Source organism: Ochotona princeps, unplaced genomic scaffold (genome assembly GCF_030435755.1).
Source record: "Ochotona princeps isolate mOchPri1 unplaced genomic scaffold, mOchPri1.hap1 HAP1_SCAFFOLD_121, whole genome shotgun sequence".
In the NCBI taxonomy this organism is placed as follows: Eukaryota; Metazoa; Chordata; class Mammalia; order Lagomorpha; family Ochotonidae; genus Ochotona; species Ochotona princeps.
This window is the reverse complement of record NW_026696772.1, coordinates 218,352-245,239: the sequence shown is the minus strand read 5'-3', so window position 1 is coordinate 245,239 and position 26,888 is coordinate 218,352. Positions and strand designations below refer to the sequence as shown.

Genomic DNA, 26,888 nt, shown 5'->3' with positions numbered 1-26,888 from the left:
AAAACTCCCCAAGAGGAAATAGACAGGTCCTTCTGCTCAGCTCGGGGTACACAGCAACGCTGGTGTTGCCGGCATCATAACCATACTGAAGCCATTTTGTACAAAACCATCTTGTATAAAAATCTAGCTCTATGGAAAATTCCCCGCTGGCTAGACTTCTGAGAAATGGGTTTCAGAATATGGTTCATGCTGTATTTGCCACATCCTGTTACTGAGACTATTGTGCTTGGTGATCTGGTGGCTGCTCAAGGACAATCGGTCTTGAGACCATGGCTTGCGTCCCAGTGACTCCTTCCCTCCCAAGTCTTAGTTACTGAAAATATAAAAAGCCTCAAACAAAAATAATAAAGTGTCAGCTTGATCAGACAGACTGTCTTGCTGTCCCTTCTTTGTGTCTCTTGTCCCTCATTCTCTTCTAGGCTGTCTGTGACCGCCGTTGACTGTCCTGCTGAATGGTACAGCCCACAGTAGCCAGTTGAGTAGACCACAGGGCATCTGGGGCTGTGTGGCCCCAGGCAGGTGCCTTGAAGTTCACCTGCTAATAGTGGGCTCTCCAGCCGCTCCCCCAAGATCCCACCAGGATTCGGGTTGAATGCCACACTGGGGTCTCCCCAGCCAGGGGGGCCCAGACTTTGACACGCGTGGATGGGGCACTGGGGAGAGGCATGTGACCTGGAGAGGGGACAGAGTCCTTCAGCAACACACCCAGCCACACCCCAAGGGCTTGGCTCGACCCAGAGGGAGAGGTCAGCCTTCTCTTGAGCCAGACCCCCGCCTCCCCCAGAGGCCACCTGGCTGTGATAGCTGCCAAGTCAAAGGTCAGGGAGCTGCAGCCTCATCCTGACCCAGGTGCCCAACCAGAAGCCAGCCAGGGTCCCAACTTCCCAATCGTTTCCTCACACTGGGGGAGCATGACTCAGCAACAGGCCCTGTAGGTCTCCTGGGACCCCAGCTGCAGTGCGGCTGGAAGGGCCCAAGCTGAGGCAGCTCTGCACACCTGTCCCAGGACCCTGGCTTGACCCTAGGCCCTGCCCCCACACAGCAGAGTGGTCCCACCAACACCCTCCGGGCGCGGTGGTGGATGCCAACCCCCACCCAAGGGGAAGAGGCCAGTCCTGAGCCCCCAGAGGCAGGGCTGTCTGGGAAGACCTGCCCCTGGACTGGCTAATCCAGGCACCTGCAGCAGCCAATCACAAGGCCCAGCCTGAATACCTGGGAGAGGTCTTGGGCTCCTCCTTGACCAACCCCAGTCTGGCCCCAGGCAGCCCCAGTGACCCGGCTCCCACAGCCTCCATGGAGTTCCCGGCCAGGCTCCGGCTGGGGCTGCTGCTGGCCCTGCTGGTCCTGCTGGCGGTGGCGAAGGTGGCGGAGGCAGTGGCAGCAGCCCCGCAGCACCCCAGGCTGCTGAACCTGCTGGCCTCGGGCCGCGGCACTCTGGACCACGAGGCGCTGGGCAGCTTGTTAAATACGCTGGCGGCCCGTGTGCACTGCACTGGCGGGCCGTGTGGAAAGGTGAGCCCCACCCGACGGGCCCCCAGCCCCAGCCCTTTCCCGTCTGCTTGCTCCACCCTGCCTGTGTGCCGGCTGCAAAGGCCCCCGGGGCAAACTCCAGTAGGCGGGCCTGTCCTGGCCCTCCCCAAGCTGGACCCTGGCTCCTGGAGAAAGCTAACAATGGAGAGTCCTACCAGGGACCCCAGAGTGACACAGCAAGCAGGCCAGGAGCTGGGGAAGGCCTTGGGGGTGGACTGCAGCGGGGACCAGCGGACTCCGGTGGGACTGGTGTCTGGACCAGGCTCTACCCACCTGCCTCTGCCCACAGTGCCTAGCCGTGGAGCATGCCCTGGCCCTGGGCAAGCCGGAGGCCCTGGTGCCGGGCCTGGAGTCTGCACACATTGCCCGCCTCAGTGCAGCAGCCGTCCTCTATCTCGGGGACCCGGAAGGCACCTGTGAGGACATCCAGGCTGGCCGCTGGGCCTCCCGTGCCGACAGCCTCCTGGCCCAGCTGCAGGACCCCCAGGCCCTGACCCTGGGGCTGAGCCAGCTGCTGCAAAGGATCGGGGACCCCACTGGCCACCAGGCCACGGAGAAGGAGGTCAGGGCACTGGGTGGTGCGGGGAGGGGGTGCTGGGCCCAGCCATGGTGGCAGAAAGTGTGGGGGAAACACTGGAGAAGGGGCTGCAGGCTGGGATCCCCCAGAGGCCAGGGAGGGGCTGCTGCGAGGTGGGTCATCTCTGGGGTTCCGGGGTGCTAGGCTTTCTCCTCCCCCAGGACTGCACCAGCGTCCGTCAACTGCTGGATGAGGCCGGGGGTGCGGGGGTCCCTGGCAACCCTGGCGGGGCCCTGGCTGCCCTGCTGGACCACGTCAGGAGCGGCTCCTGCTTTCGAATCCTGCCGAGCCCCCAGTACTTTGTCGACTTCGTGTTCCGGCAGCATACCACTGAGGCCCCCAACATCACACTGACTGGTGAGGCTGGCGGGACCCCGGGCCAGGGTGGAGGGGGCGGGTGGGAGGACGCTCCGTGGGTCCCCCAGCCGTGTTGACCTCCGACCCCAACCCTGGCCAGAGCTGGAAGCTCTGATGCAGCAGCTTGGGGTGGGTGCCATGGCCCACGACGACCATGAGGACCACAGGAGTCTGGGCAGGGCGGTCGGCCAGCAGGACCCCACGGCTGTCAACGGCAGTTCCTCTGAGTGGGACACGGTGAGCGGCCCGGGGTGCTCCGGGGAGTGGACGGGAGCCCACAGGGCTGCTGAGGCCCTGACCGCACCCCACCTCGGTTGCCCCAGGTCTGCCTGAGCCCCAGCGAGCTGATGGCGGTGTATGGCCTGTCGGAACAGGAAGGCGTGAGCCCAGAGGCCTGGGCCCTGCTCAGCCCTGCCCTGCTACAGCAGCAGCTGAGCGGAGCCTGCAGCCCCCAGGCCGAAGCCCCCGCACAGGAGCAGCTCAGCCAGGCCGAGAGTAAGTGCCCAAGGCAGGAGGGGCAGGGCTGCGGCCAGCGGGGGTGGGCAGGCGGGGCAGGGCTCGGCCCACTCACGCAGCCCTGCCCCTCAGAGTACCTCTACGGCTCCCTGGCCACCCTGCTCATCTGCCTGTGCGCCGTCTTCGGCCTGCTGCTGCTGACCTGCGCACGCTGCAGTGCCGTCACCCACTACGTACTGCAGGCCTTCCTGGGCATGGCCGTGGGTGCCCTCACAGGCGACGCGTTCCTGCATCTGACGCCCAAGGTGGGCCCTGTCTCCCCCCGCCCCGGACGCACCCCAGCCCCCACTCCTCCGCGCACGGCCGACCCCCAGCACCTCCTCCTCTGCAGGTACTGGGCCTGCACAGCCACGGGGACCAGGACCACTCGCACAGCCACGCACAGGCCGCAGACCTGCAGCCCACCTGGCGCCTCCTGGTGGTGCTCGGCGGCTTCTACGCCTTCTTCCTGTTTGAGAACCTCTTCAACCTCCTGCTGCCCAAGGACTCCGAGGTCAGGCCGGGCCAAGAATCGGTGGCAGGTGGGCAGGTGGGGGTGGTCCGCAGGACCTGAGCAGCTGTCCCCACAGGACGCAGGAAAGGATGGGGCCTGCGGCCACAGCCACGGAGGCCACAGCCACGGCATGACCCTGCAGCTGGCCGCTAGCGAGCGCAGGCAGCCCAAGCAGCCGCACGAGGGCTCCCGAGCTGACCTCGTGAGTGGGACCCTGCTGACCACCCCCCAGCACCACATGGAGGGAGGGCTCCCGGTCACGGACCCCTGCCGGAGCCCTCAGCCATTCTCTTCCCAGGTGGTAGAGGAGAGCCCTGAGCTGCTGAGCCCGGAGCCACGGAGGCCAAGCCCAGGTGAGCCTCCCCGCCGCCCACACACGCCCCCTCGGGAGGCCGGGCATGGAGGGCCCATCAGTGAGGGTGTGGGCTGGGACCCACACTGGCCGTGCCCGGCCCCTCGGGAGGCTGGAGAGGCTGGGGAGGCCGGGCATGGAGGGCCCATCAGTGAGGGTGTGGGCTGGGACCCACACTGGCCGTGCCCGGCCCCTCGGGAGGCTGGAGAGGCTGGGGAGGCCGGGTATGGAGGGCCCATCAGTGGGGTGTGGGCTGGGACCCACACTGGCTGTGCCTGCAGAGCTGAGACTGCTGCCTTACCTGATCACGCTGGGCGATGCCGTACACAACTTCGCTGATGGGCTGGCTGTGGGCGCCGCCTTCGCATCCTCCTGGAAGACTGGACTGGCCACCTCGCTGGCCGTGTTCTGCCACGAGCTGCCCCACGAGCTGGGTGAGCACGGGGCGGGGGCCTCACCTCCGTGGACGGCATCTGCTCGGGGTGGGGCTCTCGCCCTGACCACACCTTCCCACAGGTGACTTTGCGGCCTTGCTACACGCGGGGCTCACCGTGCGACGTGCATTGCTGCTAAACCTGGCCTCGGCAGTCACGGCCTTCGTGGGACTGTACGTGGCCCTTGCAGTCGGAGTGGGCGAGGAGGGCGAGATCTGGATCCTAGCAGTAGCCATGGGCCTGTTCCTCTACGTGGCTCTCTGTGACATGGTCAGGGCCACGGCGGTCAGCAGGGAGGGGGCTACCCCTGGCATGGGCCCTGAGCTGGCGACTGAGTTGGTCCCCACTCCTCCCCAGCTCCCAGCCATGCTGAACGTTAAGGACCAAAGGCCCTGGCTTGTCTTCCTGCTGCACAACGTGGGCCTGCTGGGCGGCTGGACCGTCCTGTTGCTGCTGTCGCTCTATGAGGAAGACATAACCTTGTGAGCCTCCACCTGCAGGCCCTCCCTCCCCATGCCCCCACCCCACAACCCCCACCTGTCTGGCCCCCCTCCCTGCTGAAGCCTTCCCCCATCCCTCTTTGCCCCAGTCCAGTGCCCTGTCCCACCCCCAACTCCTGCCGCAATAAAGAAGTTCTTGTCCCGAGAGCATATTGTCTCAGCCTAACACCGAGACCTCAGGATGGGTGATGCCCACAGGCCCAGCACTGGGGGCCCTTGGGCCTATGTGAAATTGAGAGTAGAGCCCCGCAGTCTGGGTGGGGGTGCAGGAGAGGCGTGGAGGCCCTGCGGCCTGCATGGGTGTGCGGGGAAGGCCTGGCGGCCTTGTGGGGGTGCAGGGGAGGCCCTGTGGCTTGCCACAATCCAGCGTCACTCTCACGGTTCAGGAGGCTGAGGTGCTCTCCCCCTGGGGACAGCCGGAGAGGCAGCCTCATGCAAGCTGCTTTCCTGTGCTGTGAGCCCAGCGTGACCACCTCTTCACTGATGCCCCTGGCTTAGGGCTTCAGCAGGTCTTCTGGTGGACACGACAACTCGGCACTGCAGGTGACTGCCATGAGACAGGTCCCTGGGATGGGTGGGACAGATGCTGAGGGCCCAGGAATCTTCTCCCAGGAGCCAGGCCCACAGGCCAGCTGTTGGAGCCTGTGAGAGGCTGTGGCTCCTGCCGATGGTCTGGACAGGCCACAGAGGATGGCCCAAGAGTGGGGCACTGTGGCAGCAGGAGAGCCCCAGACAGAGTGCCTGGGCTGGCCACTGTAGGCCTCTGGGGAGTGAACAGCAGCGTGTAGGCGCCTCTCTGTCACTTTGACTTTCAGATATATAAATAAATCTTTAGAAAACAACCTCGGGAATCAGCAGTCTTTCTAAGGAAAAGACTCCAGAAAGGACTTCCTTCATTTCTTTTTTTTTTTTTAAGATTTATTTATTTTTATTGGAAAGTCAGATATACATAGAAGAGGAGAGACAGAAGGACAATGTTCCGTCCGATGATTCACTCTCCAAGTGACCACAACGGCCGGTGCTGCGCCGATCCGAAGCCAGGAGCCTAGAACCTCCTTCGGGGCTCCCACGCGGGTGCAGGCTCCCACGCGGGTGCAGGCTCCCAAGGCTTTGTCCATCCTCGACTGCTTTCCCAGGCCACAAGCAGGCAGTTTGATGGGAAGTGGAGCTGCTGGGATTAGAACCGGCGCCCATATGGGATCCTGGTGCATTCAGGGTGAGGACTTTAGCCGCTAGGCCACACCGCCGGGCCTTCCTTCATTTCTTTTTAAAATACTGATTTCATTTTTATTGGAAAGTCAGGTATACAGAGAGGAAGATCTTCCAGCTGCTGATTCACTTGCCGAGTGACCACAAAAGCCAAAGCTGAGCCAATCTGAAGCCAGGAGCCTCCTCCAGTCTCCCACGCGGGTGCAGGGTCCCAAGGCTTTGGGCCGTCCTCCACTGCTTTCCCAGGCCACAAGCAGAGAGCTGGATGGGAAGTGGGGTCACTGGGATTAGAACCGATGCCCCCGGCCGTTGTGGTCACTTGGGGAATGAATAATTGGATGGAAAATCTTCCTCCCTGTCTTTCCTCCTCTCTTATATTTGACTTTGCAATAAAACTAACTAAATAATTAAATCTTAAAAAAAAAAAAGAACTTGTTCCCATATGGGATCCCGGCACGTTCACTGTGACGACTTTAGCCACTATGCCACCGCGCCGGGTCCCTTTCCTGCACTTTTAGCAGGAGATGCTCCGGGGGTATCAGAGTACATCCCGACAGACCCACGCGTGTGCCATGCTCCACCATGGTGGTTGGGGTTGCAGAGGCTCCTGGGCTTGGGTGACCCTCTGAGTCCAGAGGGCTCCTCTTGGGTTAGGGTTGGGTTGGTGTTAGGGTTGGGTTGGGGTTAGCGTTGGGTTAGGGTTGGGGTTAGGGTTAGGGTTGGGTTTGGGGTTGGGGTTGGGATTGAGGTTGGGACTAGTTGCAGCTCCTGGAGCCACCACCTGCAACGCACACCCGGCCGCCAGGAGCCGCTGTCGGACCCAAGCGACAGTGCTCCCTCTGCGCAGGCGCGGCGCTAAAGCGCAACCTTGGCGCGACAGCGGAACCTTGGCGCTCTGCTTCCGGGCGCGGCCGGGCCGAGTTCGCCGGCGTGCCGGTTCCCCCGTGCGGCGGCGGCAACGGCAGGTGTGGGCGCCGCGCCGCGCGGCCGTCCTCCCGCCCGTCGCCATGTACGCGGTGTACAAGCAGGCGCACCCGCCCACCGGCATCGAGTTCTGCATGTACTGCAACTTCTTCAGCCACAGCGAGCGCAACCTCGTGGTGGCCGGCACGTCGCAGCTGTGCGTGTACCGGCTGAACCGCGACGCCGAGGTGGGCGCGGGGCGGAAGGCACGGGGGGCGGGGGGCGGACGCGGGGCAGGGGGCAGGCGGGCACGTGTGCCGCCTGAGCGCAGTGGCGGGGGGAGATCTGGGATGGAGGGCTGGGTGGGCTGCACCGGGGACAGGCAGGCCCAGGGCTGGGTGGGCTGCAAGGGGACAGGCAGGCCCAGGGCTGGGTGGGGGGCTGCACGGGGGACAGGCAGGCCCAGGGCTGGGTGGGGGGCTGCACGGGGGACAGGCAGGCCCAGGGCTGGGTGGGGGGCTGCACCGGGGACAGGCAGGCCCAGGGCTGGGTGGGCAGGGCAGCGCGGGGCCTGTCGCTCACGGCCTGGGAGGCAGCGAGACCCTGGAGCCTTGCAACGGCGTGGATGCCCAGCTACAGCTCTGGCCACTGCTTGCGCTTGGCCCACAGGCTGCTGTGGCTGTGTGAGGGTAGACCCTCCCTCATGCAGGTCAACAGGCCATTGCACACCAGCTGAGGGCGTCTCCAGCCACATTTTGAAACTGGCTTCACAGTTTCTGCTTTGGAAGATTCAAATCCACTTTTACTTATTCTTTTTTAAAAGAGTTTTTCTACTTTTATTGAAAAGGTAGATTTATCGGGCCCGGCGGCGTGGCCTAGCGGCTAAAGTCCTCGCCTTGAAAGCCCCGGGATCCCATATGGGCGCCGGTTCTAATCCCGGCAGCTCCACTTCCCATCCAGCTCCCTGCTTGTGGCCTGGGAAAGCAGTTGAGGACAGCCCAAAGCTTTGGGACCCTGCACACGCGTGGGAGACCCGGAAGAGGTTCCTGGTCCCGGCATCGGATTGGCGCGTACCGGCCCGATGCGGCTCACTTGGGGAGTGAAACATCGGATGGAAGATCTTCCTCTCTGTCTCTCCTCCTCTCTGTATATCCGGCTTTCCAATAATAATAAAATCTTTAAAAAAAAAAAAAAAAAGGTAGATTTATCTAGGTGTCTCACACGGGTGCAGGGTCCCAAGGCTTTGGGCCGTCCTCGACTGCTTTCCCAGGCCACAGGCAGGGAGCTGGATGGCAAGTGGAGCCGCTGGAACATGGAACGGCAGCCATATGGGATCCCAGCTGCATGACAAGCAGAGCTGAGCAACATGAGGCAGCACCCTGGAGTTAGTGGAAGCTTAGCTTACCGTGCCACAGCATTCCTAGGCGTGCTGCCAGGTCCACTTGCACAGATTAGACCTTCTTTCTGCCGTGTGAGAGCAGCACCAGCACATGTTTACTGGGTGCACCAGCACAAGAAGTGGGGAGGGAGACCGAGGCAGGCTGGGCTCAAGGAGTCTTTAGGAAGATGGAGTGTGAGAGGGAAGGCCTTGTGCTGGGTGTCAGCAGAGGGGCCGGCCCGGGCCAGAGTGGGAAGTGTGCGAGTACAGCGTGGGGGTAGTTGGCGACTCGTGCTGCTTCAGGGTAAGAAGGCGGCATCACCACGGCTACTTGGCACAGAAGGCTGTCCTGACTGAAGAGCTGGGGGGAGCCTGTCAGTGAGGGACTGTGACAGTGTGGGGCTGGGGTTCCTGTCAGTGAGGAGGGGACTGTGACAGTGTTGGGGTTGGGGTCCCTGTCAGTGAGGGAGGGGACTGTGACAGTGTGGATCTGTGGTCCCTGTCAGTGAGGGGACTGTGACAGTGTGGTGCTGGTGTCCCTGTCAGTGAGGAGGGGACTGTGACAGTGTGGGGCCTGGGGTCCCTGTCATGAGGAGGGGACTGTGACAGTGTGGGGCTGGGGTCCCTGTCAGTGAGGGAGGGGACTGTGACAGTGTGGATCTGTGGTCCCTGTCAGTGAGGGGACTGTGACAGTGTGGTGCTGGTGTCCCTGTCAGTGAGGAGGGGACTGTGACAGTGTGGGGCCTGGGGTCCCTGTCATGAGGAGGGGACTGTGACAGTGTGGGGCTGGGGTCCCTGTCAGTGAGGGAGGGGCTCTGACAGTGTTGGGGCTGTGGTCCCTGTCAGTGAGGGAGGGGCTGTGACAGTGTGGTGCTGGTGTCCCTGTCAGTGAGGAGGGGACTGTGACAGTGTGGGGCTGGGGTCCCTGTCAGTGAGGAGGGGACTGTGACAGTGTGGGGTTGGGGTCCCTGTCAGTGAGGAGGGGACTGTGACAGTGTGGATCTGTGGTCCCTGTCAGTGAGGAGGGGACTGTGACAGTGTGGGGCTGGGGTCCCTGTCAGTGAGGAGACTGTGACAGTGTGGTGCTGGGGTCCCTGTCAGTGAGGAGTGGACTGTGACAGTGTGGGGCTGGGGTCCCTGTCAGTGAGGAGGGGACTGTGACAGTGTGGATCTGTGGTCCCTGTCAGTGAGGGGACTGTGACAGTGTGGTGCTGGGTCCCTGTCAGTGAGGGAGGGGCTGTGACAGTGTGAGGGCTGGGGTCCCTGTCTGTGAGGAGGGAGCCGTCCTGCAACCCTGCTCTGTGGACTGTTGCTGCCTGTGGCTGTGCCCAGCTTGCCTGGCCCTGAGCCCAGAACTTGGCCTTGGGCCTGACTGATGGACTCTCCGTGGCAGTCCTCCCTGTTCTTTGAGATGGCTGGTCTCACTGTCACTTTCTGCTTCTCTCTAGGTTCTGACCAAAAACGACCGGAGCACAGGTGAGTGTGGGGGTCTCATGCTGAGGGCTGGGTAGTGGTTAGACCTCTCTGAGACTGCATGTACTGGCCCTCCCCAGACGGGAAGGCCCACAGGGAGCGGCTGGAGCTGGTGGCCTCCTTCTCCTTCTTTGGCAATGTCATGTCCATGGCCAGTGTCCAGCTGGCGGGCTCCAAACGTGATGCCCTGCTCCTCAGCTTCAAGGACGCTAAGGTGAGCACTGGACTTGGGCAGGGCCCGGAGGGTGGTGGCTTGGTGCTGTGGGTCACACGAGTGCTGTGCCTCACAGCTGTCAGTGGTGGAATATGACCCTGGCACCCATGACCTGAAGACCCTGTCGCTGCACTACTTCGAGGAGCCCGAGCTACGGGTAGGACCCTGTGCTCCTCTCTGCCCGCTGTCCCATGCCCTCTGCACCCTCCAGCCCCCGGCCCTCATGACCTCCGCCCTACAGGACGGGTTCGTGCAGAACGTGCACACGCCGCACGTGCGCGTGGACCCTGATGGGCGCTGCGCTGCCATGCTCATCTACGGTACGCGGCTGGTGGTGCTTCCCTTCCGCAGGGAAAGCCTGGCTGAGGAGCACGAGGGGCTCGTGGGAGAAGGGTGAGTGCCAGCAACTGCTCAGGGCTGGGGGTGATGCGGGGGTACCCCCGCTAAACCCTGACCTCGCAGGCAGAGGTCCAGCTTCCTGCCGAGCTACATCATTGACGTTCGGGCACTCGACGAGAAGCTGCTCAACATCGTGGACCTACAGTTCCTGCATGGCTACTATGAGCCCACCCTGCTCATCCTGTTCGAGCCCAACCAGACCTGGCCCGGGTGAGCCCAGGGCCTGCAGCCCTGCGGCCCGGGGTGGGGAGAGGCAGTGCTGCTGAGAGGGCAGACCTGCCCGGGGCGGAGGGCGGGGGGTTGCTGCTTGAGAGGCCAGACGTGGCCTAGTTTAGCTCTGGGCCTGTGCAGCCGGGGAGAGCAGGCTGGGTGGGAGGGCTGGCCCTCGCCATGCTGACCCTCCTGCTCCCCAGGCGCGTGGCTGTAAGGCAGGACACCTGCTCCATCGTGGCCATCTCGCTGAACATCACACAGAAGGTGCACCCCGTCATCTGGTCCCTCACCAGCCTGCCCTTCGACTGCACCCAGGCTCTGGCCGTGCCCAAGCCCATAGGTGAGGGCTCTGCCGTGGCAGGAGACTGGTCCTGAGCAGGGGTGCCCTTGAGCCCCGCCCACCAGCTTGGCCTCCACAGGTGGGGTGGTGATCTTCGCCGTGAACTCATTGCTGTACCTGAACCAGAGTGTGCCTCCATATGGCGTTGCCCTCAACAGCCTCACTGCGGGCACCACGGCCTTCCCGCTGCGTGAGTGTGGGGGCACCTAGGGGTGGGATGGCCAAGGGGGTAGGGATCTGCCTTGGCTCACTTCCCCCAACAGGCACCCAGGAGGGCGTGCGCATCACCCTGGACTGTGCACAGGCCGCCTTCATCTCCTATGACAAGATGGTCATCTCCCTCAAAGGCGGTGAGATGTGAGTCCCTGGCCACCCCCGCTCTGTCCTTGCTCAGCACCCACTCTGCCCTGTCCTCTCTCAGTACCCATCCCTGCCCTGCCCACTCTTCAGCGCCCACACCCTGCCCTGCCCTCTCCCAGTACCCACACCTGCCTTGTCCTCTCCCAGTGCCCACCCCTGCTCTGTCCTCGCTCAGTGCCCACACCTGCCCTCAGCACACACACTCTGCCCTGTCCTCTCTCAGTACCCACTCCTGCACTGCCCACCCTCAGTACCCACCCTTCCCTGCCCTCTCCCAGTACCCACCCCTGCCCTGTCCTCTCTCAGTGCCCACACCCTGCCCTGCCCTCTCTCAGTGCCCACACCTGCCCTCAGCACACACACTCTGCCCTGTCCTCTCTCAGTACCCACTCCTGCACTGCCCACCCTCAGTACCCACCCTTCCCTGCCCTCTCCCAGTACCCACCCTTCCCTGCCCTCTCCCAGTACCCACCCTTCCCTGCCCTCTCCCAGTACCCACCCCTGCCCTGCCCTCTCTCAGTGCCCACACTCTGCCCTGCCCCTGGGCCCCCACGCACTTCTCACTGCCCTCTCCACTCAGCTACGTACTGACCCTGGTCACCGACGGCATGCGCAGCGTCCGAGCCTTCCACTTTGATAAGGCGGCAGCCAGCGTCCTTACCACCAGCGTGAGTTGGGGTTGCAGGGGAGGCTCTGGGCAGCCACAGCCCTGCCCTGACTTGATCTCCCCTTCAGATGGTCACCATGGAACCTGGGTACCTGTTCCTGGGCTCGCGCCTGGGCAACTCCCTCCTCCTCAAGTACACAGAGAAGCTGCAGGAGCCACCTGCCAGTGCTGTCCGTGATGTGGCTGACAAGGTGGGTGCCTGAGCCGGGGGGCCCTCCCGCTCCTGCAGGCTGCCACAGACCACTCACCACCCTACTGCCCCACAGGAAGAGCCACCCTCCAAGAAGAAGCGGGTGGACACCACCGTGGGCTGGTCAGGTGAGGGGCTAGAAGAGATGTGGCTCCCCAGGTGAGGGGCTGTGTGTGGCCACACAGGAGAGTCCAGGTGGGGCGCAGGGCTAAGCTCGGCCTGTGTGTATTACAGGGAGCAAGTCCGTGCCACAGGACGAGGTGGACGAGATTGAGGTGTATGGCAGCGAGGCCCAGTCGGGCACGCAGCTGGCCACCTACTCATTTGAAGTGAGTCCAGGGCTGATGGTGTGTGGGGGTGCCTCCCAGGGGGCTGACGGTGTGTGGGGTCCCTCCCAGTCAGCCCACCTGACTTCCCGTGTCCCCAGGTGTGCGACAGTATCCTCAACATTGGGCCCTGTGCCAATGCTGCCATGGGCGAGCCTGCCTTCCTCTCTGAAGAGGTGCCTGGGGTTGGGGTGACGGACCTTGCTGTACACAGTGGAGGGGGGTGGCTGGGTCCCCCAGGTGGGACTGGGCCTCATGCCTGCCCTGCACAGTTTCAGAACAGCCCTGAGCCGGACCTGGAGATTGTGGTGTGCTCCGGTTATGGGAAGAATGGGGCACTGTCGGTGCTGCAGGTGTGTAGGGCAGGGGGCGGGTCCTGGGTGGATCCGGTGCCAGCTGGCTGACCGTCCCCTCTGCTTGCAGAAGAGCATCCGGCCCCAGGTGGTGACCACCTTTGAGCTCCCTGGCTGCTATGACATGTGGACGGTGGTCGCACCGGCACACAGGGAGGAGGTAGGTGAGTGGGGGAGGCTGGGCAGCTCATGCTGCCCATGCTGCCCGCCCCTGACCGCGCTGCTGCTCTTGTACCCTCACAGGAGGACACGCCCAAGGGGGAGGGCACAGAGCAGGAGACGGGTACCCCTGAGGCTGAAGATGACAGCCGCCGGCACGGCTTCCTCATCCTGAGCCGGGAGGACTCCACCATGGTGAGGGGCAGGCACTGTGACCCCCAGGACCTGCGGACAAGAGAGTCCCCTGTGTGTTGGGGGGCAGCTGATACTGTGACCCCCAGATTGTAGATGGGCAGGATGTTGGGGTGCAGCGCTCTGTCACCCCCAGATCCTGCAGACCGGCCAGGAGATCATGGAGCTAGACACGAGTGGCTTTGCCACTCAGGGCCCTACTGTCTTTGCTGGAAACATTGGGGACGATCGCTACATCGTCCAAGTGTCTCCGCTGGGCATCCGCCTGCTGGAAGGAGGTAGGGGAGTGGGCCTGGCTGGGGCTGGAGGTTGGGGGCGCGGACCCTGTGCTGCCCGACCTCACCCGGTGCCCACCTGTACCTCCAGTGAACCAGCTGCACTTCATCCCCGTGGACCTGGGAGCCCCCATCGTGCAGTGTGCCGTGGCCGACCCCTACGTGGTCATCATGAGCGCTGAGGGTCACGTCACCATGTTTCTGCTGAAGACTGACTCGTACGGTGGCCGCCACCACCGCCTGGCGTTGCACAAGCCCCCACTGCACCACGTAGGCCACCCTGCCCCCCAGGGCTGAGCCCGATCTGTGCCCCCGTACGCCCTCACCCCACAATGCTGAGCCCAGTCTGCCTCCTGTCCCTTGCAGCAGTCCAAGGTGATTGCGCTCTGCCTGTACCGTGACGTCAGTGGCATGTTCACCACGGAGAGCCGCCTGGGCGGGGCCCGCGATGATGCTGGGGGCCGGAGCAGCCTGGAGGCCGAGGGCCTGGCTGTGGAGACCAGGTGCGTGGGGCACGGCGCTGGGGCAGCAGGTCCCCAGGCAGGCCCGTGACCCTCTGTGCCCACAGCCCCACAGTGGACGACGAGGAGGAGATGCTGTACGGGGACTCTGGCGCCCTCTTCAGCCCGAGCAAGGAGGAGGCCCGCAGGAGCAGCCAGCCGCCAGCGGACCGCGACCCCGCACCCTTCCGGGCAGAGCCCACCCACTGGTGCCTGCTGGTGCGGGAGAATGGCACCATGGAGGTGAGTGAGCCATGGGTGGGGGCTGTGAGGGGTGAGGGCTGTGAGGGGTGAGGGCTGTGAGGGGTGAGGGCTCTGTGGGTGGGGGCTGTGAGGGGTGAGGGCTCTGTGGGTGGGGGCTCTGAGGGGTGGGGGCTGTGAGGGGTGAGGGCTGTGAGGGGTGAGGGCTGTGTGGGTGGGGGCCCTGAGGGGTGAGGGCTCTGAAGGGTGAGGGCTGTGAGGGGTGGGGGCTGTGAGGGGTGAGAGCTCTGTCGGTGGGGGCTGTGAGGGGTGGGGGCTGTGAGGGGTGGGGGTCTGGTACCTTGCATATGACAGCAACACTCTCCCTCATGGGCTGCTGCCTCCCCCAGATCTATCAGCTGCCTGACTGGCGACTGGTATTCCTGGTGAAGAACTTTCCCGTGGGGCAGCGGGTGCTGGTGGACAGTTCCTCAGGACAGCCTAGCACACAGGGTGAGGCCCGCAAGGAAGAGGCCACGCGCCAAGGAGAGCTTCCCCTTGTCAAGGAGGTGCTGCTCGTTGCACTGGGCAGCCGCCAGAGCAGACCCTACCTGCTGGTGAGTGCTCCCTCCCCAGAGCAGGCCCTACCTGCTGCTCAGTGCTCCTCCCCAGAGCAGGCCCTACCTGCTGGTGAGTGCTCCCTCCCCAGAGCAGACCCTACCTGCTGCTCAGTGCTCCTCCCCAGAGCAGACCCTACCTGCTGGTGAGTGCTCCCTCCCCAGAGCAGACCCTACCGGCTGCTCAGTGCACCCTCCCCAGAGCAGACCCTACCTGCTGGTAAGGCCCCCTCCCCAGAGCAGACCCTACCTGCTGGTAAGGCCCCCTCCCCAGAGCAGGCCCTACCTGCTGCTCAGTGCTCCTCCCCAGAGCAGACCCTACCTGCTGGTGAGTGCTCCCTCCCCAGAGCAGGCCCTACCTGCTGCTCAGTGCTCCTCCCCCATCCCTCCCTCAGGTGCACGTCGACCAGGAGCTGCTCATCTATGAAGCCTTCCCCCACGACTCACAGCTGGGCCAGGGCAATCTCAAAGTCCGCTTCAAGAAGGTGCCAGGAACTGGGAGCCACTGGGTATGGAGGGCTGGTCCAGGCATCTGCGGGACCCACCCACACAGCAACTGTCCCCAGGTCCCCCACAACATCAACTTCCGGGAGAAGAAGCCAAAGCCATCCAAGAAGAAGACCGAGGGTGCTGGCCCCGAGGAGGGAGCCGGGGCCCGGGGCCGCGTGGCGCGCTTCCGCTACTTCGAAGACATTTATGGCTACTCGGGGGTAGGTGGGCGTCTCCTGTGGGATGGGGTGAGCCTGCCGCGCACAGCCCTCACCACATCTGCCCTGCAGGTGTTCATCTGCGGCCCCTCGCCTCATTGGCTCCTGGTGACTGCCCGGGGGGCTCTGCGGCTGCATCCCATGGGCATCGACGGCCCCATCGACTCCTTTGCGCCCTTCCACAATGTCAACTGTCCCCGTGGCTTCCTTTACTTCAACAGACAGGTAGTGGGGCCCGGGGCCTCCCAGTGAGGAGCCAAGGTGGTGGGTGCTGGGTGGAGGGCTCTGTGGCCCTGAGCAGAGCACCCCACCCCCAGGGCGAGCTGAGGATCAGCGTCCTGCCTGCCTATCTGTCCTACGACGCCCCCTGGCCCGTCAGGAAGATCCCCTTGCGCTGCACCGCCCACTACGTGGCTTACCACGTGGAGTCCAAGGTCTGTACCAGGCCACGTCCTGGCCCTCTCCCAGGGGCCTGCTGACCTGGGCTCTGAGGCGACTCCCTGATCCCCAGGTGTATGCAGTGGCCACCAGCACCAACACGCCGTGCACCCGCATCCCACGCATGACGGGCGAGGAGAAGGAGTTTGAGACCATTGAGAGAGGTGTGTCCCGCATAGGGCCGGTGTCTGGTCCGCCCTGTCGGCAAGCCCTGCCCCTTGACTGTACCCCGTTCCCGTAGATGAGCGCTACGTGCACCCCCAGCAGGAGGCCTTCTCCATCCAGCTCATCTCCCCAGTCAGCTGGGAGGCCATTCCCAACGCCAGGTGAGCCTGGCTCTGGGGGAGCAGGGCGGGGGCCTCCGGGCAGCTGGCCTGGCTGCTGACCCCTGGCCTCTCCCAGGATCGAGCTGGAGGAGTGGGAGCATGTGACGTGCATGAAGACCGTGTCGCTGCGCAGCGAGGAGACCGTGTCGGGCCTCAAGGGCTACGTGGCAGCCGGAACCTGCCTCATGCAGGGCGAGGAAGTCACCTGCCGAGGACGGGTGAGATGTGGGGCGTGGGCCCCCAGGCTCCCGGGAGCCTCTGCATTGCCTCACGTGTCCCGACCCTGCCAGATCCTCATCATGGACGTGATCGAGGTGGTGCCTGAGCCAGGCCAGCCCCTGACCAAGAATAAGTTCAAGGTGCTTTATGAAAAGGAGCAGAAGGGGCCTGTGACTGCCCTGTGCCACTGCAACGGGCACCTGGTATCTGCCATTGGCCAGAAGGTGTGTGCCTGCCTCGCCGTCCCTCCCCTGTGCCCAGCCCGTGCCTCTAAACCTTCTGGTCCCCCAGATCTTCCTGTGGAGCCTGCGGGCCAGCGAGCTGACGGGCATGGCCTTCATCGACACGCAGCTGTACATCCACCAGATGATCAGCGTCAAGAACTTCATCCTGGCGGCCGATGTCATGAAGAGCATCTCCCTGCTGCGCTACCAGGAAGACAGCAAGACGCTGAGCCTCGTGTCACGGGTGTGTGCCGCCTCGGGCCCCCCAGCGGCCTCGGGCCCTCGGGCCCTGACCCCTCCGCTCCCTGCCCCACAGGATGCCAAGCCCCTGGAGGTGTACAGCGTCGACTTCATGGTGGACAACGCGCAGCTGGGTTTCCTGGGTGAGTGCCAGGGCCTGGGGCGGAGCAAAGGCCAGCTGGGCCCTGCAGAGCTGACCCTTTGCCCACCCCGCAGTGTCAGACCGAGACCGCAACCTCATGGTGTACATGTACCTGCCAGAAGGTAAGTGGCTCCCGTGGCCCGTCCTGGGGGGAGCTGGGCAGGCAGTGACTGCGGTTTCTCTGGCCAGCCAAGGAGAGCTTTGGCGGCATGCGCCTCCTGCGCCGGGCGGATTTCCATGTGGGCGCTCACGTCAACACCTTCTGGAGGACACCGTGCCGGGGTGCTGAAGGGCCCAGCAAGAAGTCGGTTGTGTGGGAGAACAAGCACATCACGTGGTTTGGTGAGTGCCTGGAGGTCGGGGCCATGGGCAGGGGACCAGTGCTCAGCCTAGCTCACGCACCCTCCCCCGCAGCCACACTGGACGGCGGCATCGGGCTGCTGCTGCCCATGCAGGAGAAGACCTACCGGCGGCTGCTGATGCTGCAGAACGCGCTGACCACCATGCTGCCCCACCATGCTGGCCTTAACCCCCGTGCCTTCCGGTGAGCGCCCCACCCTCAGATGGTCCTGCTCCCTGGTGGGCGGGGCCCTGACCCCACTCCCCCCCTGCCTGCAGCATGCTGCACGTGGACCGGCGCACCCTGCAGAACGCAGTGCGCAACGTGCTGGACGGAGAACTGCTGACCCGCTACCTGTACCTCAGCACCATGGAGCGTGGCGAGCTGGCCAAGAAGATCGGCACCACGCCTGACATTGTGAGTGCCCAGACCCGGCTGCCCCACCCCTGCTCAGGCCCAGCCCCCTGATAACTTGGCCTTGCCCACAGATCCTGGATGACCTGCTGGAGACGGACCGTGTCACTGCCCACTTCTAGCCTCCCGCACTGCCTCCCTCCTGTTTTGTACAAAAAAACACAAGGACAAATGTGTTGACTTGAGATGTGTAGTCATTGCTTGCCCGGGGTGTCCCGCCCCAGTGCAGGGTCCAGGGCTGCAGGTCAGTGCAGTGGGCCCAGGTTGGGCAGCTGTGTGGGCGCCAGGCCCCTGGAGTTAGGTCTCCAAGTACTGGTAGAGGTCTTGGACAGGGGGCGTGAGGCCTAGGTGCACCAGGGCACGGATCACGAGGCTGGTGAGCCGCATGGCCAGCGTCTCCAACCTGTGGGCCAGGGAGAGGTCAGGGGCTGGTGGACACAGGCTGTCCAGCACCCAGCAGCCCTCCCCACTGACCCACCTCAGGGCCACCTCGAACTTGAGCACTGCCCACAAGACCTTGATGTTGCGCAGGAGGCTGCTGTGGAGGCCCTGGGAGGTGTTGCTGGCCAAGCGGCTCCAGGCCCGGACAGCGCTGTCAGATGCAGGTGTGAGCCCAGCTGCCCGTCCCCTGCGCCACCCACCCAGGGGTGCCTGCCAGTACCTCTTGGCCATGAGGAAGTAGCGGTCCACAGGGCTGCCCAGGGCAGTGTGGATGGCACGCACAGTGTTGATGTTGCGTAGCACAAGCAGCATGGGCCGCGGCAGTGCCCGCAGCACGGCCATGATGCGCTCAAAGTGCTCCTGCGCCATGGCCTGCATGTAGGCGGCCTCCTGGCGGCTCAGCAGGTGGGAGGCCCACAGCTGCCCCAGCCGCACTGGCCGCTGCATGAGCACCTCCGCGAACAGCAGGTAATCTGGGGGGACAGAGGCAGCTGGGCTGGGGCTCCTGGGGACACAGCCTGCCTTGCGGGAGACCCCCCTGCTGCCCTCACCTTGCACCCCCAGGGCGGCTGCGTGCGCCTTCATGCCTGCTTCGTCTCTCAGGATGATGGCTCGCCACAGCTGGCACAGGGCAGAGCGGTCCCTGCAGGGGCCTGGCCATGAACCCAGAGCCCAGGACAAGGGCCCAGGACTGGCCTGCCCACCCCCACGTGGCTTACTTCTCATCGAGGAACTGGTAGAGACCGTGGTCCAGCAGCACCAGTTCCGCCATCCCGTCCGTGCCCTTCCGCACCAAGACTAGGGGGACAGAAGTCAGCCACACCCGCCCAGGCCCGCCCCCGCCCTGGGGACTGGGGGCTCCTACCATTTCCAGGGTGGGGGTCCGAGTGGATGAAGCCACTGTAAAAGACCTGCTCGGCGAAGGCCCGGGTCAGCTTCTCTGCTATCTGGGATGGACAGGCACTTGAGGGCCTGCAGCTGCCCTGGCCCCGGCCCCCGCCCGCCCCACACACCACACTCACGTCTCCCACCGCCAGACCCTGGCGTTCAATGGCTTCCAGGTCGTTCACTTTGCAGCCCTCACAGAAGTCGGCCGTCAGCACACGCTGGGGGAGCAGTAGATGCTGAGTGGGGCTCCCAGGGGCCCCAGCCCATGTGGGGACAAGCCCAGCCCACCTTGCTGGACTTGTCCCAGTGTACGCGGGGGACCACGATGTAGCGGAAGTGCTGCAGCTCGCGGGCACAGCGCTCTGCGTTGCGACCCTCGTTCTCAAAGTCCAACTCCTGGGCCAGGGTTCCCTTTAGGTCCTGAGGGCCCCACACAGGCAGTCACGGGCCAGGGCAGATAGCCTGCCACCCTCCCCGGCCGGTGTGAAGGGTCCAGCTTGGCACCTGCAGCACCCAGCTGAAGCCGAAGCCGGGGTGCATGAGCTCCACGAGCCGCAGCAGCAGCTCCAGTGTGTGCACGTCCCCCTCAAACCGGTCCTGCAGGTCGATGTACTGCACCTGTGCGTGTGGGTAGCTCAGGGCCCTGGCCAAACAGCCTTGCGCATCTGGACGGCCCCAGCCCACAGCCCCACACACCTTGACAGCCACAGCTGTGCCATCGGGCAGCTTGGCGCGGTGCACCTGGGCCAGGCTGGCAGCTGCCATGGGTTGGTAGTCGAACTCTTGGAAGAGCTCGCTGGGCAAGGCCCGGAAATCCTCCAGAAACAGCTCATCCACCTGCTCAGGGTGCACGTGCTCTGGTCAGACTGGGGCCCCTGCTGGGCGATGGCCCCACACCCCCACAGGGACCCACCTCCCGGGAGCCACGCTTCAGGGCCCTGTCCTCCAGCACGCGCAGGGTCCGGATGTACTCAGGCGGCAGCAGGTGGTTGAAGGCGCACAACCCCTGGCCCAGCTTCACGTAGAGGCCCCCGTTGTGGATGGCACCCTCCACAAGCGCGTCCGCCGCCCGCTGGTGACACGCTGACATCGCTTCCACATAGCTGGGGCTGTTCTGACCACAGGGAGAGGAGGATGGGGTTCCCCCAGCAGTGCCGGCCCCACCGTGCTCCCCACAAGCCCAGGCCACAGGCACACACCTCGTCCACCCCTCGCAGGATGACGTGTGTGCACCACCAGTAGTCCAGGGAGATGTGCAAGCCGATCCTCAGGGACCTGTGGGCAGAGGCTGTCTCGGCACCCAGGAAGCTGGGGAGGCTGCACACTGTGGCCTTGGCACCCATGGCTCCCAGCCAGCAGAATGTCAGCAGTCATACCCCTCCTCCACCACGTGCCATGACAACAGCCAGCGCACAGGCAGGAGGGAGATTGAGCTGCTGGACAGACCTCAGGGGCCGTGCGGCCACCACGCTCCCAGGGGCGGTGCTGTAGCTGTCTGCTGGGCTGCTGGGTTCTGCTCCCCAGGCCACATGCAGGACAGACAGCACGTGCCCCTCCTAGCTGACACAGGGCAGACCACACTGGGCACATGGGAGGATGGCTGAGCCCTGGACCGGGCATAGGAAGACCAGGGAGGGTGTCAGAATAAGACAACCCCCTCTCAGGACACCCCCCCTGTAAGGGTACCCATCCTTGGGACAACCCCCTGTAAGGGTACTCCCTCCTTGGGACACCCCTACTCTGGACACCACCCTAGGGACATTTCCTCCCTGGGATACCCCCAGTCAGGACAACCCCTCAGAACACACTCCCAACCTGGTCCCATGAGGCCACCAGCTGCCCACCTGCCGAAGCGCCCAATGCCATCCAGCACGAGCCTCATGCGCCGCCTCTCGCGTGGCTCGGCGGTAAGGTAGTGGCCGCCGAGCAGCAGGGGCACCACCGTGGCAGTGGCCATCAGCGCCTTCCTCCACAGAGACACAGGTGGTCTCAGGGCCCTGCGGGGACATCCAGGTCTGCTAGAGGCCAGTGGGCACAGAAGGTGGCACTGGTTGTGCGCGGAGCAGCCTGGAGCTCCCCTGCTGAGGGCTGTCCCCAGGGTCCACTCTGGCACTGTCTGATTCCTGTCTCCCCCACCCCCTTACCTTGCTGGCGGGCTCTGGAGGTTCCTCAGGAGGAGGCCAGGCGCTGGCAAGGGCCTCCCCGGGCTCCGCGGCACGGCGGCATGGCAGTGGCAGAGTCGCAGCTGCAAGAGAGCCAGGGTGGTGAGTGGGCAGGCTGGAGCACGCAGTGAGCAGCCAGGCCTGTCAGGAACGCGGAGGCCAGTGCAGCTCCACCACAGGCTCTGCAGGGACCGTGATCACACACAGGCCCCGGCGCTGGCTCCTCACTCAGGTACATCCTGGAGGCAGCAGCCTCCTGGCACCCACTCGGGAGGCAGGGATCCAGCAAGTGACAAAAACCCAACGTATCTGGCCCAGGGCCATGGCTAAAGCTGACCTTCCACCAACGGCATCGCGTTTCCACAGGGGCACCGGTTCTTGTCCCAGCTGCTCCACTTCCCATCCAGTTCCCTGCTAATGGCCTGGGAGAGCAGCAGAGGCCACCTCACGTGCCTGGGCCACACGGAAGACCCCAAGGAAGCTTCTGACTCCCGAAGAGCTCAGCTCCAGCTACCGCAACCATCTGGGAGATCTCTTTGAAACTGCCTTTCAAGTAAATAAATCTTTTTTTTTTTTTTTTTAAGATTTATTTTATTTACAAAGTCAGATATACAGAGAGGAGGAGAGACAGAGAGGAAGATCTTCTAATGATTCATTCCCCAGGTGAGCGCAATGGCTGGGGCCGCACCAATCCGAAGTCAGGAGCCAGGAACCTCTTCCAGGTCTCCCATGTGGGTGCAGGCTCCCAAGGCTTTGGGGCGTCCTCGACTGCTTTCCCAGGCCACAAGCAGGGAGCTGGATGGGAAGTGGAGCTGCCGGAATTAGAACCGGCGCCAATATGGGATCCCGCGCTTGCAAGGCGAGGACTCTAACCACTACGCTATCGCGCCAGGCCCAGTAAATAAATCTTTTTAAAAAGACAAGTTTCTCAGCCACAACCACTGACTGCAAGCTCTTCAGCAAACCAGCCAGGGCACCCGTGGGAGCTGCGACCAAGCCAGGGACAGGTTCAGCTCTGCGACCCAAGCACGTGGCTTGCACACCCCCGGAGGTGTCTACGGGTGAGGCCGTGACCTTCTGTCCCAGAGACTGCAAGGACACACACAGCGTCAGGTCTCAAGGGGAAGTGGGGGCACGTGGGGGGAGGGGCAGCCACCGGCCCGGCCGCTTGGGGTCAGGGCCAGCAACAGTGGCCACGGCCAGCCAGGCGCCCCAGCAGAGTTCACAGGTGGCCAGCTCCAGCCTGGGGTTCCCACTGCCCAGCTCAGCCCTGTGCGCACACATACACACACACGCACACTACGCCCACTAAGCCCCACACACAGGGACTAGAATGCTGGAGCAGAATTTGTGGGAGTGGAGTGTGGGTTCCTCTGAAAGACAAGGGGACAGGTGGCAGCACAGACAGGCTCTCCTGCGGGAGGAGGTGCAGCAGGACCAGTTTCCAAAAGGCGCTGGGAGACAGTGGACTTGGACAAGGCTCCCAGGGCGCCTGCGCTGCTGCTTCCGGTGGCTGGGTCCCAGCAGCTGCGTCCCTCTCCAGGCCCAGGGTGTCCTGGCAGCACAGCCCTGCACATGGCCAGCAGCGTCCTCCCAAGGGGCCGCAACAGCTGAAGCTGAACCATCTGAAGCCTGGAGCCAGGAGCCTCCTCTGGGTCTCCCACGCAGGTGCAGGGTCGCAAGGCTCTGGGCCGTCCTCAGCTGCTTTCCCAGGCCACAAGCAGGGAGCTGGATGGGAAGTGGAGCAGCCAGGACAGGAACCCAACCTGCAGAGATGCTGGATAGCAGGCCGAGGTGGGTGTACACAAGGTCACGTGTAAAAAGGAGGCCAGCATCTCCAGTGGGCACTGCCACCATTCCCCCTGCTGCCTCAGAGTGTCCCACGAGGACCTGCCTGTCCAGGGGCCAGTCAAGCATTGGCCTGTGGTTTCCCACCAAGACCCAGAATGCAGACACCATGGCAGGCACCTGCAGCCTCCCACGGACCCAGCACCCAGCCCGGCCCGAGGGCCTGGGCTCCTGCTGCCCACAGCTGACACACACTCCTGTGCACCTGCTGGCCCGGCTCTGACTGTCGCAGCCTCATGCAGAGGGTCCCTGATCGCTCTAAATCCTTGTGAAAGGGAGCTGGGGTTGGAGTGCAGCAGGGTGGCCCAGCACCCCCTGTGGGCTGCTCCACTCCAGTCCAGCTCCCTGCTAATGCTCCTGGGGGAGCGGCAGAGGAAGTGCTGGGGAGCCTGTGGTCTCCCCAAAGCACCTGGCTTGGGCCTGGCACAGTCCCGGCCATTGCAGCCACTTGGGGAGTGACCAGCAGCTGGGTCTCCTTCTGCCTCCCTATCCGTAATTCTGAATTTCAGGTAAATAAAGAAGTCTTACAAGGACACAGTTGGAGTGGTTGCAACTGGCCCGGGGTCATGGCCTGGGAGTCACTGTAGGTGTCGGAGAAGCTGGGCCAGCACCCCAACTGAAGACCTCAATTGACCCCAAACGGGGACACGGTCTGGGGCAGCAAACCCAGGGCTGTCCTGACGCCATGGGCTCAGCAGGGAACCACGGACGGCCGGGAAGGCACGCAGGCCACTTCAGGCCTGTCCCCAGCCGTCAGGTGCACCGGGGCCCCTCTAACAACCATTGTGTGTGAGCTCACTTGGGGTGTACACTTCAGAAACAGACAACAGGTGAACAATTACAGGACTGCCCCACGCGCCCTCACGGCACAGGACTGCCCCACGCGCCCTCACGGCACAGGACTGCCCCACGCACCCTCACTCCACGGGACTGCCCCACGCGCCCTCACTCCACGGGACTGCCCCACGCACCCTCACTCCACGGGACTGTCCCACGCGCCCTCACGGCACAGGACTGCGCCACACACCCTCACTGCACGGGACTGCCCCACGCGCCCTCACTCCACGGGACTGCCCCACGCACCCTCACTCCACGGGACTGTCCCACGCGCCCTCACTCCACAGGACTGCCCCACGCGCCCTCAATCCACGGGACTGCCCCACGCACCCTCACTCCACAGGACTGCCCCACGCGCCCTCAATCCACGGGACTGCCCCACACACCCTCACTCCACAGGACTGCCCTACGCGCCCTCACTCTACGGGACTGCCCCACGTGCCCTCACTCCACGGGACTGCCCCTCAAGCCTTCATGTCACGGAGCTGCCCCCACCCACCATCTTCTCTGGGACATCACTCCCATGCCCTCAGCCAGCGCCCTTCCAGCTTACATAGTGGCCCTGGTGTTGTGCGCGCAACCCAGTGATGTGGAGCCCCAGCAGTGTGTGCCCAGCAAACGCCACAGGTCACAGTGTTGACTGTTCACGCCAGACGGGAGCCCAGCTCAGTCCTGGCTGGGATGCCGCAAGGCTTGGGGCATCCCAGCACACACTATTCCGGGAGGAGCCAGCTCTGCTGTGGTCACCTGCTCAGGACCACTGCAGCGGCCTCACCCGGGACACCTCCCACCCCGCCCGGCGGCCCGTCGCAGGCCTCCCGCTCCGCCCAGACGCCCGGTCCGGCCCTGCACCGGGCAGGGGCGCCGCTGCACCACGGCCGGAGCTGCTGCAGCCCCGCGGAGCCCTCGGCAGGGACGCCTGGCCCCCTCCGGGCCCACCCTGCTCCGCCGGCCCGCCGGGCCCTGGGTGCGCGCAGCGGACGCCGAGGACCTACCGCGCCCCCGCGGCCGGGGCCTCCCGCACACACGCAGCCCCGCAGCCCCGCAGCCCCGCAGCCCCGCAGCCCCGCAGCCCCGCAGCCCCGGCGGGAAGCACGGCAGCCCCGCCCGACCACAGCGCCGGCCCCGGCCGCTCCCGGGCCTCACCGCTCGCCACATATCCGCGCCGCACGCTGCGCCCAGACGCCGGCGGAGCCGAGTGCGCACGCGCGCACGCGCCTCGCGCCCCGCCCCCGCGGAGCCGCAGCGCCCCCTGGCGGCCCGGGCCGGCCCCGCCTCGGCGCCCGGCCGAGCTCCTGAAGCTGCGGGTTCGAGGCCCACACTCACCTGGGGCAGGCCGCCCACTTCCGGACCACGCAGCCTGCGGACTTGTCCAGGTTCCTGCTCAAAGCCTCCCGGGCCTGTGTTGGGGGACTGTCCACACCCACAGGGAAGTGCCCAGGTGGACTCCGCTGTTCTCTGGGGTTCAAACATCCCTGGCCCACCCACTCGCTTGTCAGCCCTGTTCCCTTTGCTCACACTGCCCCAGGCACTCCATGGCGAGATCCTCCCTGCAGTGGCCACCGCCAGAGTCCAGCTCCAGCCGAGTTCAGGACTCGTGAGGGTGTGTGGATGAGGCGCAAAGAGGAACTAAATGGACCACTACGATTTCATGATCATATGGACCATGCGGGAACGCTGTCCCCTTTATTGATACAGAAGCCGTCACAAACTCTCACAGACTCTTCACGTCATGGCCAAGTGGGTGTTTCCGAGGATAATTCTGCCGTTTGTTTCACCTTAAAGCAGGATGTTATCCATCCTGGCCCTGTGCTCAGGAAGTTCTCAATAGACGTGCATATCAGTCAGTAACACATTCCTACTACAATCCTCTTCTACAACTTAGTCTTGAATCAGTTAAGGGAGGAAGCACATCACAGGAGGAGGGGTCTAAAGATCCAGGTAGAGGGAAGGAAGGCTTCGCATGGGTTCCCACTACATCCAGGGACTCAGCGCCCTTGATTAGCATGTGGCCAATGGGGACAGCTGAGACAGCAGGAACAGTAAAAGGCCCTTTTGCTAAGACATTATCAGCAACATCAACTTCCAAGCTCACATTGATAGTAAAGACCAACTCCACAGTGGCAGACAATGGCTAAATCAATTTAGAATTCTCAGCGGGGTTGTCCAGTGTCCATGCAAAGGGAGGTGGAGCTGCGTTCAGGTGGGTGCAGGCATCGCAGGGCCCTGCCGTGCAGCGGGACATTCCTTGCGGCCCTGCCTGCAATGGAACAGTTCTCTTCACACCTTCGTGTCCTCCACACCCCTACATGGACCCCAGCATCCCTCCCCCAGGCTGGATCTTCTTTCCCGCTCCTGCAGCCGCCTGGGAGGTGACCTGCTGGACGCTGGCCCTGCCGGGCAGCTCTCAGGCCAGGGTAACAGGCTCATCCTAGAAGCCAGCAAGGGGCCCCAGGGAGGAAACTGTGGCCCCCAGGAGACCTGGCAGGGTGTGGCTGGCGACACAGTTGGTTAAGGTCATGGACGTGGCTGGGCACAGCACGTTAAGCCGCCATCCGTCATTCCCAGAGTCCTGAAGGCTCCACTTCCCATCCTGGTGCTCGGGCCCTGCACCCACACGGGAGACACAGATGACGGCCCAGTCCTGGTTGTGGGGACATTTGGAATGAACCAGCAGATGTAAGATCTCTCTCTACTTCTGCCTTTCCAATAAACACAAAAACTAGAATTTTTTTCAAATTGAAAAAAAAAAAAAGACATTGGGCCCAGCGTGCTAGCCTAGTGGCTAAACTCCTTGCCTTATACCCACTGGGTTCCCATAGGGGCACCAGTGTGTGTCCCAGGCCACTCCACTTCCCATCCAGCTCCCTGCTTAAGGCCGGGGAAAGCAGTTGGGGACGCCCCAAAGCCTTGGGACCCTGTACCTGAGTGGGAAACCCGGAGAGCTCCTGGTCC

General features: G+C 63.9%; 3 protein-coding genes across 4 annotated transcripts; 2 read left to right on the top strand and 1 right to left on the bottom strand.

The window, feature by feature from the left end:
* Nucleotides 1-1,278: 1,278 nt before the first annotated feature.
* On the top strand, nucleotides 1,279-5,010 carry SLC39A4 (solute carrier family 39 member 4). The gene is made up of 12 exons (XM_004580890.2): nucleotides 1,279-1,512; nucleotides 1,820-2,092; nucleotides 2,269-2,464; nucleotides 2,565-2,701; nucleotides 2,788-2,959; nucleotides 3,053-3,225; nucleotides 3,312-3,473; nucleotides 3,550-3,675; nucleotides 3,772-3,826; nucleotides 4,107-4,259; nucleotides 4,342-4,529; nucleotides 4,617-5,010. Exons 1-12 carry the CDS (start codon nucleotides 1,294-1,296, stop codon nucleotides 4,743-4,745), a joined length of 1,983 nt encoding a protein of 660 aa, XP_004580947.2. The 5' UTR covers nucleotides 1,279-1,293; the 3' UTR covers nucleotides 4,746-5,010.
* Nucleotides 5,011-6,877: 1,867 nt separating this feature from the next.
* CPSF1 (cleavage and polyadenylation specific factor 1) lies at nucleotides 6,878-17,942 on the top strand. 2 transcript variants are annotated; one of them, XM_004580775.2, is made up of 37 exons: nucleotides 6,879-7,119; nucleotides 9,698-9,725; nucleotides 9,803-9,936; nucleotides 10,013-10,093; nucleotides 10,178-10,329; nucleotides 10,399-10,545; nucleotides 10,749-10,888; nucleotides 10,968-11,078; nucleotides 11,152-11,245; nucleotides 11,829-11,916; nucleotides 11,984-12,106; nucleotides 12,182-12,233; nucleotides 12,340-12,434; nucleotides 12,533-12,607; nucleotides 12,704-12,784; nucleotides 12,855-12,944; nucleotides 13,028-13,138; nucleotides 13,272-13,413; nucleotides 13,502-13,680; nucleotides 13,777-13,913; nucleotides 13,979-14,153; nucleotides 14,501-14,707; nucleotides 15,103-15,192; nucleotides 15,274-15,417; nucleotides 15,487-15,639; nucleotides 15,732-15,848; nucleotides 15,926-16,016; nucleotides 16,094-16,178; nucleotides 16,255-16,396; nucleotides 16,469-16,621; nucleotides 16,689-16,865; nucleotides 16,938-17,004; nucleotides 17,078-17,125; nucleotides 17,193-17,345; nucleotides 17,418-17,547; nucleotides 17,622-17,760; nucleotides 17,832-17,942. In XM_004580775.2, the coding sequence occupies exons 1-37, from the start codon at nucleotides 6,976-6,978 to the stop codon at nucleotides 17,877-17,879; spliced, it is 4,323 nt and encodes a 1,440-aa protein (XP_004580832.2). In that variant the 5' UTR covers nucleotides 6,879-6,975; the 3' UTR covers nucleotides 17,880-17,942. The 2 variants fall into 2 exon arrangements, with proteins under 2 accessions (XP_058515430.1, XP_004580832.2); XM_058659447.1 differs by having other exon boundaries at nucleotides 6,878-7,119; nucleotides 17,193-17,547.
* On the bottom strand, nucleotides 17,934-25,470 carry ADCK5 (aarF domain containing kinase 5). The gene is made up of 16 exons (XM_058659426.1): nucleotides 25,452-25,470; nucleotides 25,080-25,234; nucleotides 21,231-21,331; nucleotides 20,931-21,083; nucleotides 20,286-20,361; nucleotides 20,000-20,200; nucleotides 19,783-19,923; nucleotides 19,591-19,704; nucleotides 19,375-19,506; nucleotides 19,221-19,304; nucleotides 19,064-19,145; nucleotides 18,918-18,996; nucleotides 18,750-18,841; nucleotides 18,419-18,671; nucleotides 18,236-18,349; nucleotides 17,934-18,160 (listed from the first exon to the last, which is right to left on the bottom strand). The coding sequence occupies exons 1-16, from the start codon at nucleotides 25,468-25,470 to the stop codon at nucleotides 18,055-18,057; spliced, it is 1,902 nt and encodes a 633-aa protein (XP_058515409.1). The 3' UTR covers nucleotides 17,934-18,054.
* Nucleotides 25,471-26,888: the final 1,418 nt, after the last annotated feature.

Bases quoted from the DNA above. Each gene is read 5' to 3' on its own strand.
- ADCK5 (XM_058659426.1), bottom strand. The intron at 19,924-19,999 runs GTGGGTCCCTGT...CACCCTGAGCAG, and splicing joins TGAAGCGTGGCTCCCGGGAG to GTGGATGAGCTGTTTCTGGA. The intron at 19,305-19,374 runs GTGGGCTGGGCT...CTGCTCCCCCAG, and splicing joins ACTGGGACAAGTCCAGCAAG to CGTGTGCTGACGGCCGACTT.
- CPSF1 (XM_058659447.1), top strand. From the start codon at position 6,976: ATGTACGCGGTGTACAAGCAGGCGCACCCGCCCACCGGCATCGAGTTC. The intron at 13,681-13,776 runs GTAGGCCACCCT...TGTCCCTTGCAG, and splicing joins ACAAGCCCCCACTGCACCAC to CAGTCCAAGGTGATTGCGCT. The intron at 17,005-17,077 runs GTGAGTGCCAGG...CCCACCCCGCAG, and splicing joins CGCGCAGCTGGGTTTCCTGG to TGTCAGACCGAGACCGCAAC.
- SLC39A4 (XM_004580890.2), top strand. From the start codon at position 1,294: ATGGAGTTCCCGGCCAGGCTCCGGCTGGGGCTGCTGCTGGCCCTGCTG. The intron at 2,960-3,052 runs GTAAGTGCCCAA...CCTGCCCCTCAG, and splicing joins GCAGCTCAGCCAGGCCGAGA to AGTACCTCTACGGCTCCCTG. The intron at 3,827-4,106 runs GTGAGCCTCCCC...CTGTGCCTGCAG, and splicing joins GCCACGGAGGCCAAGCCCAG to AGCTGAGACTGCTGCCTTAC.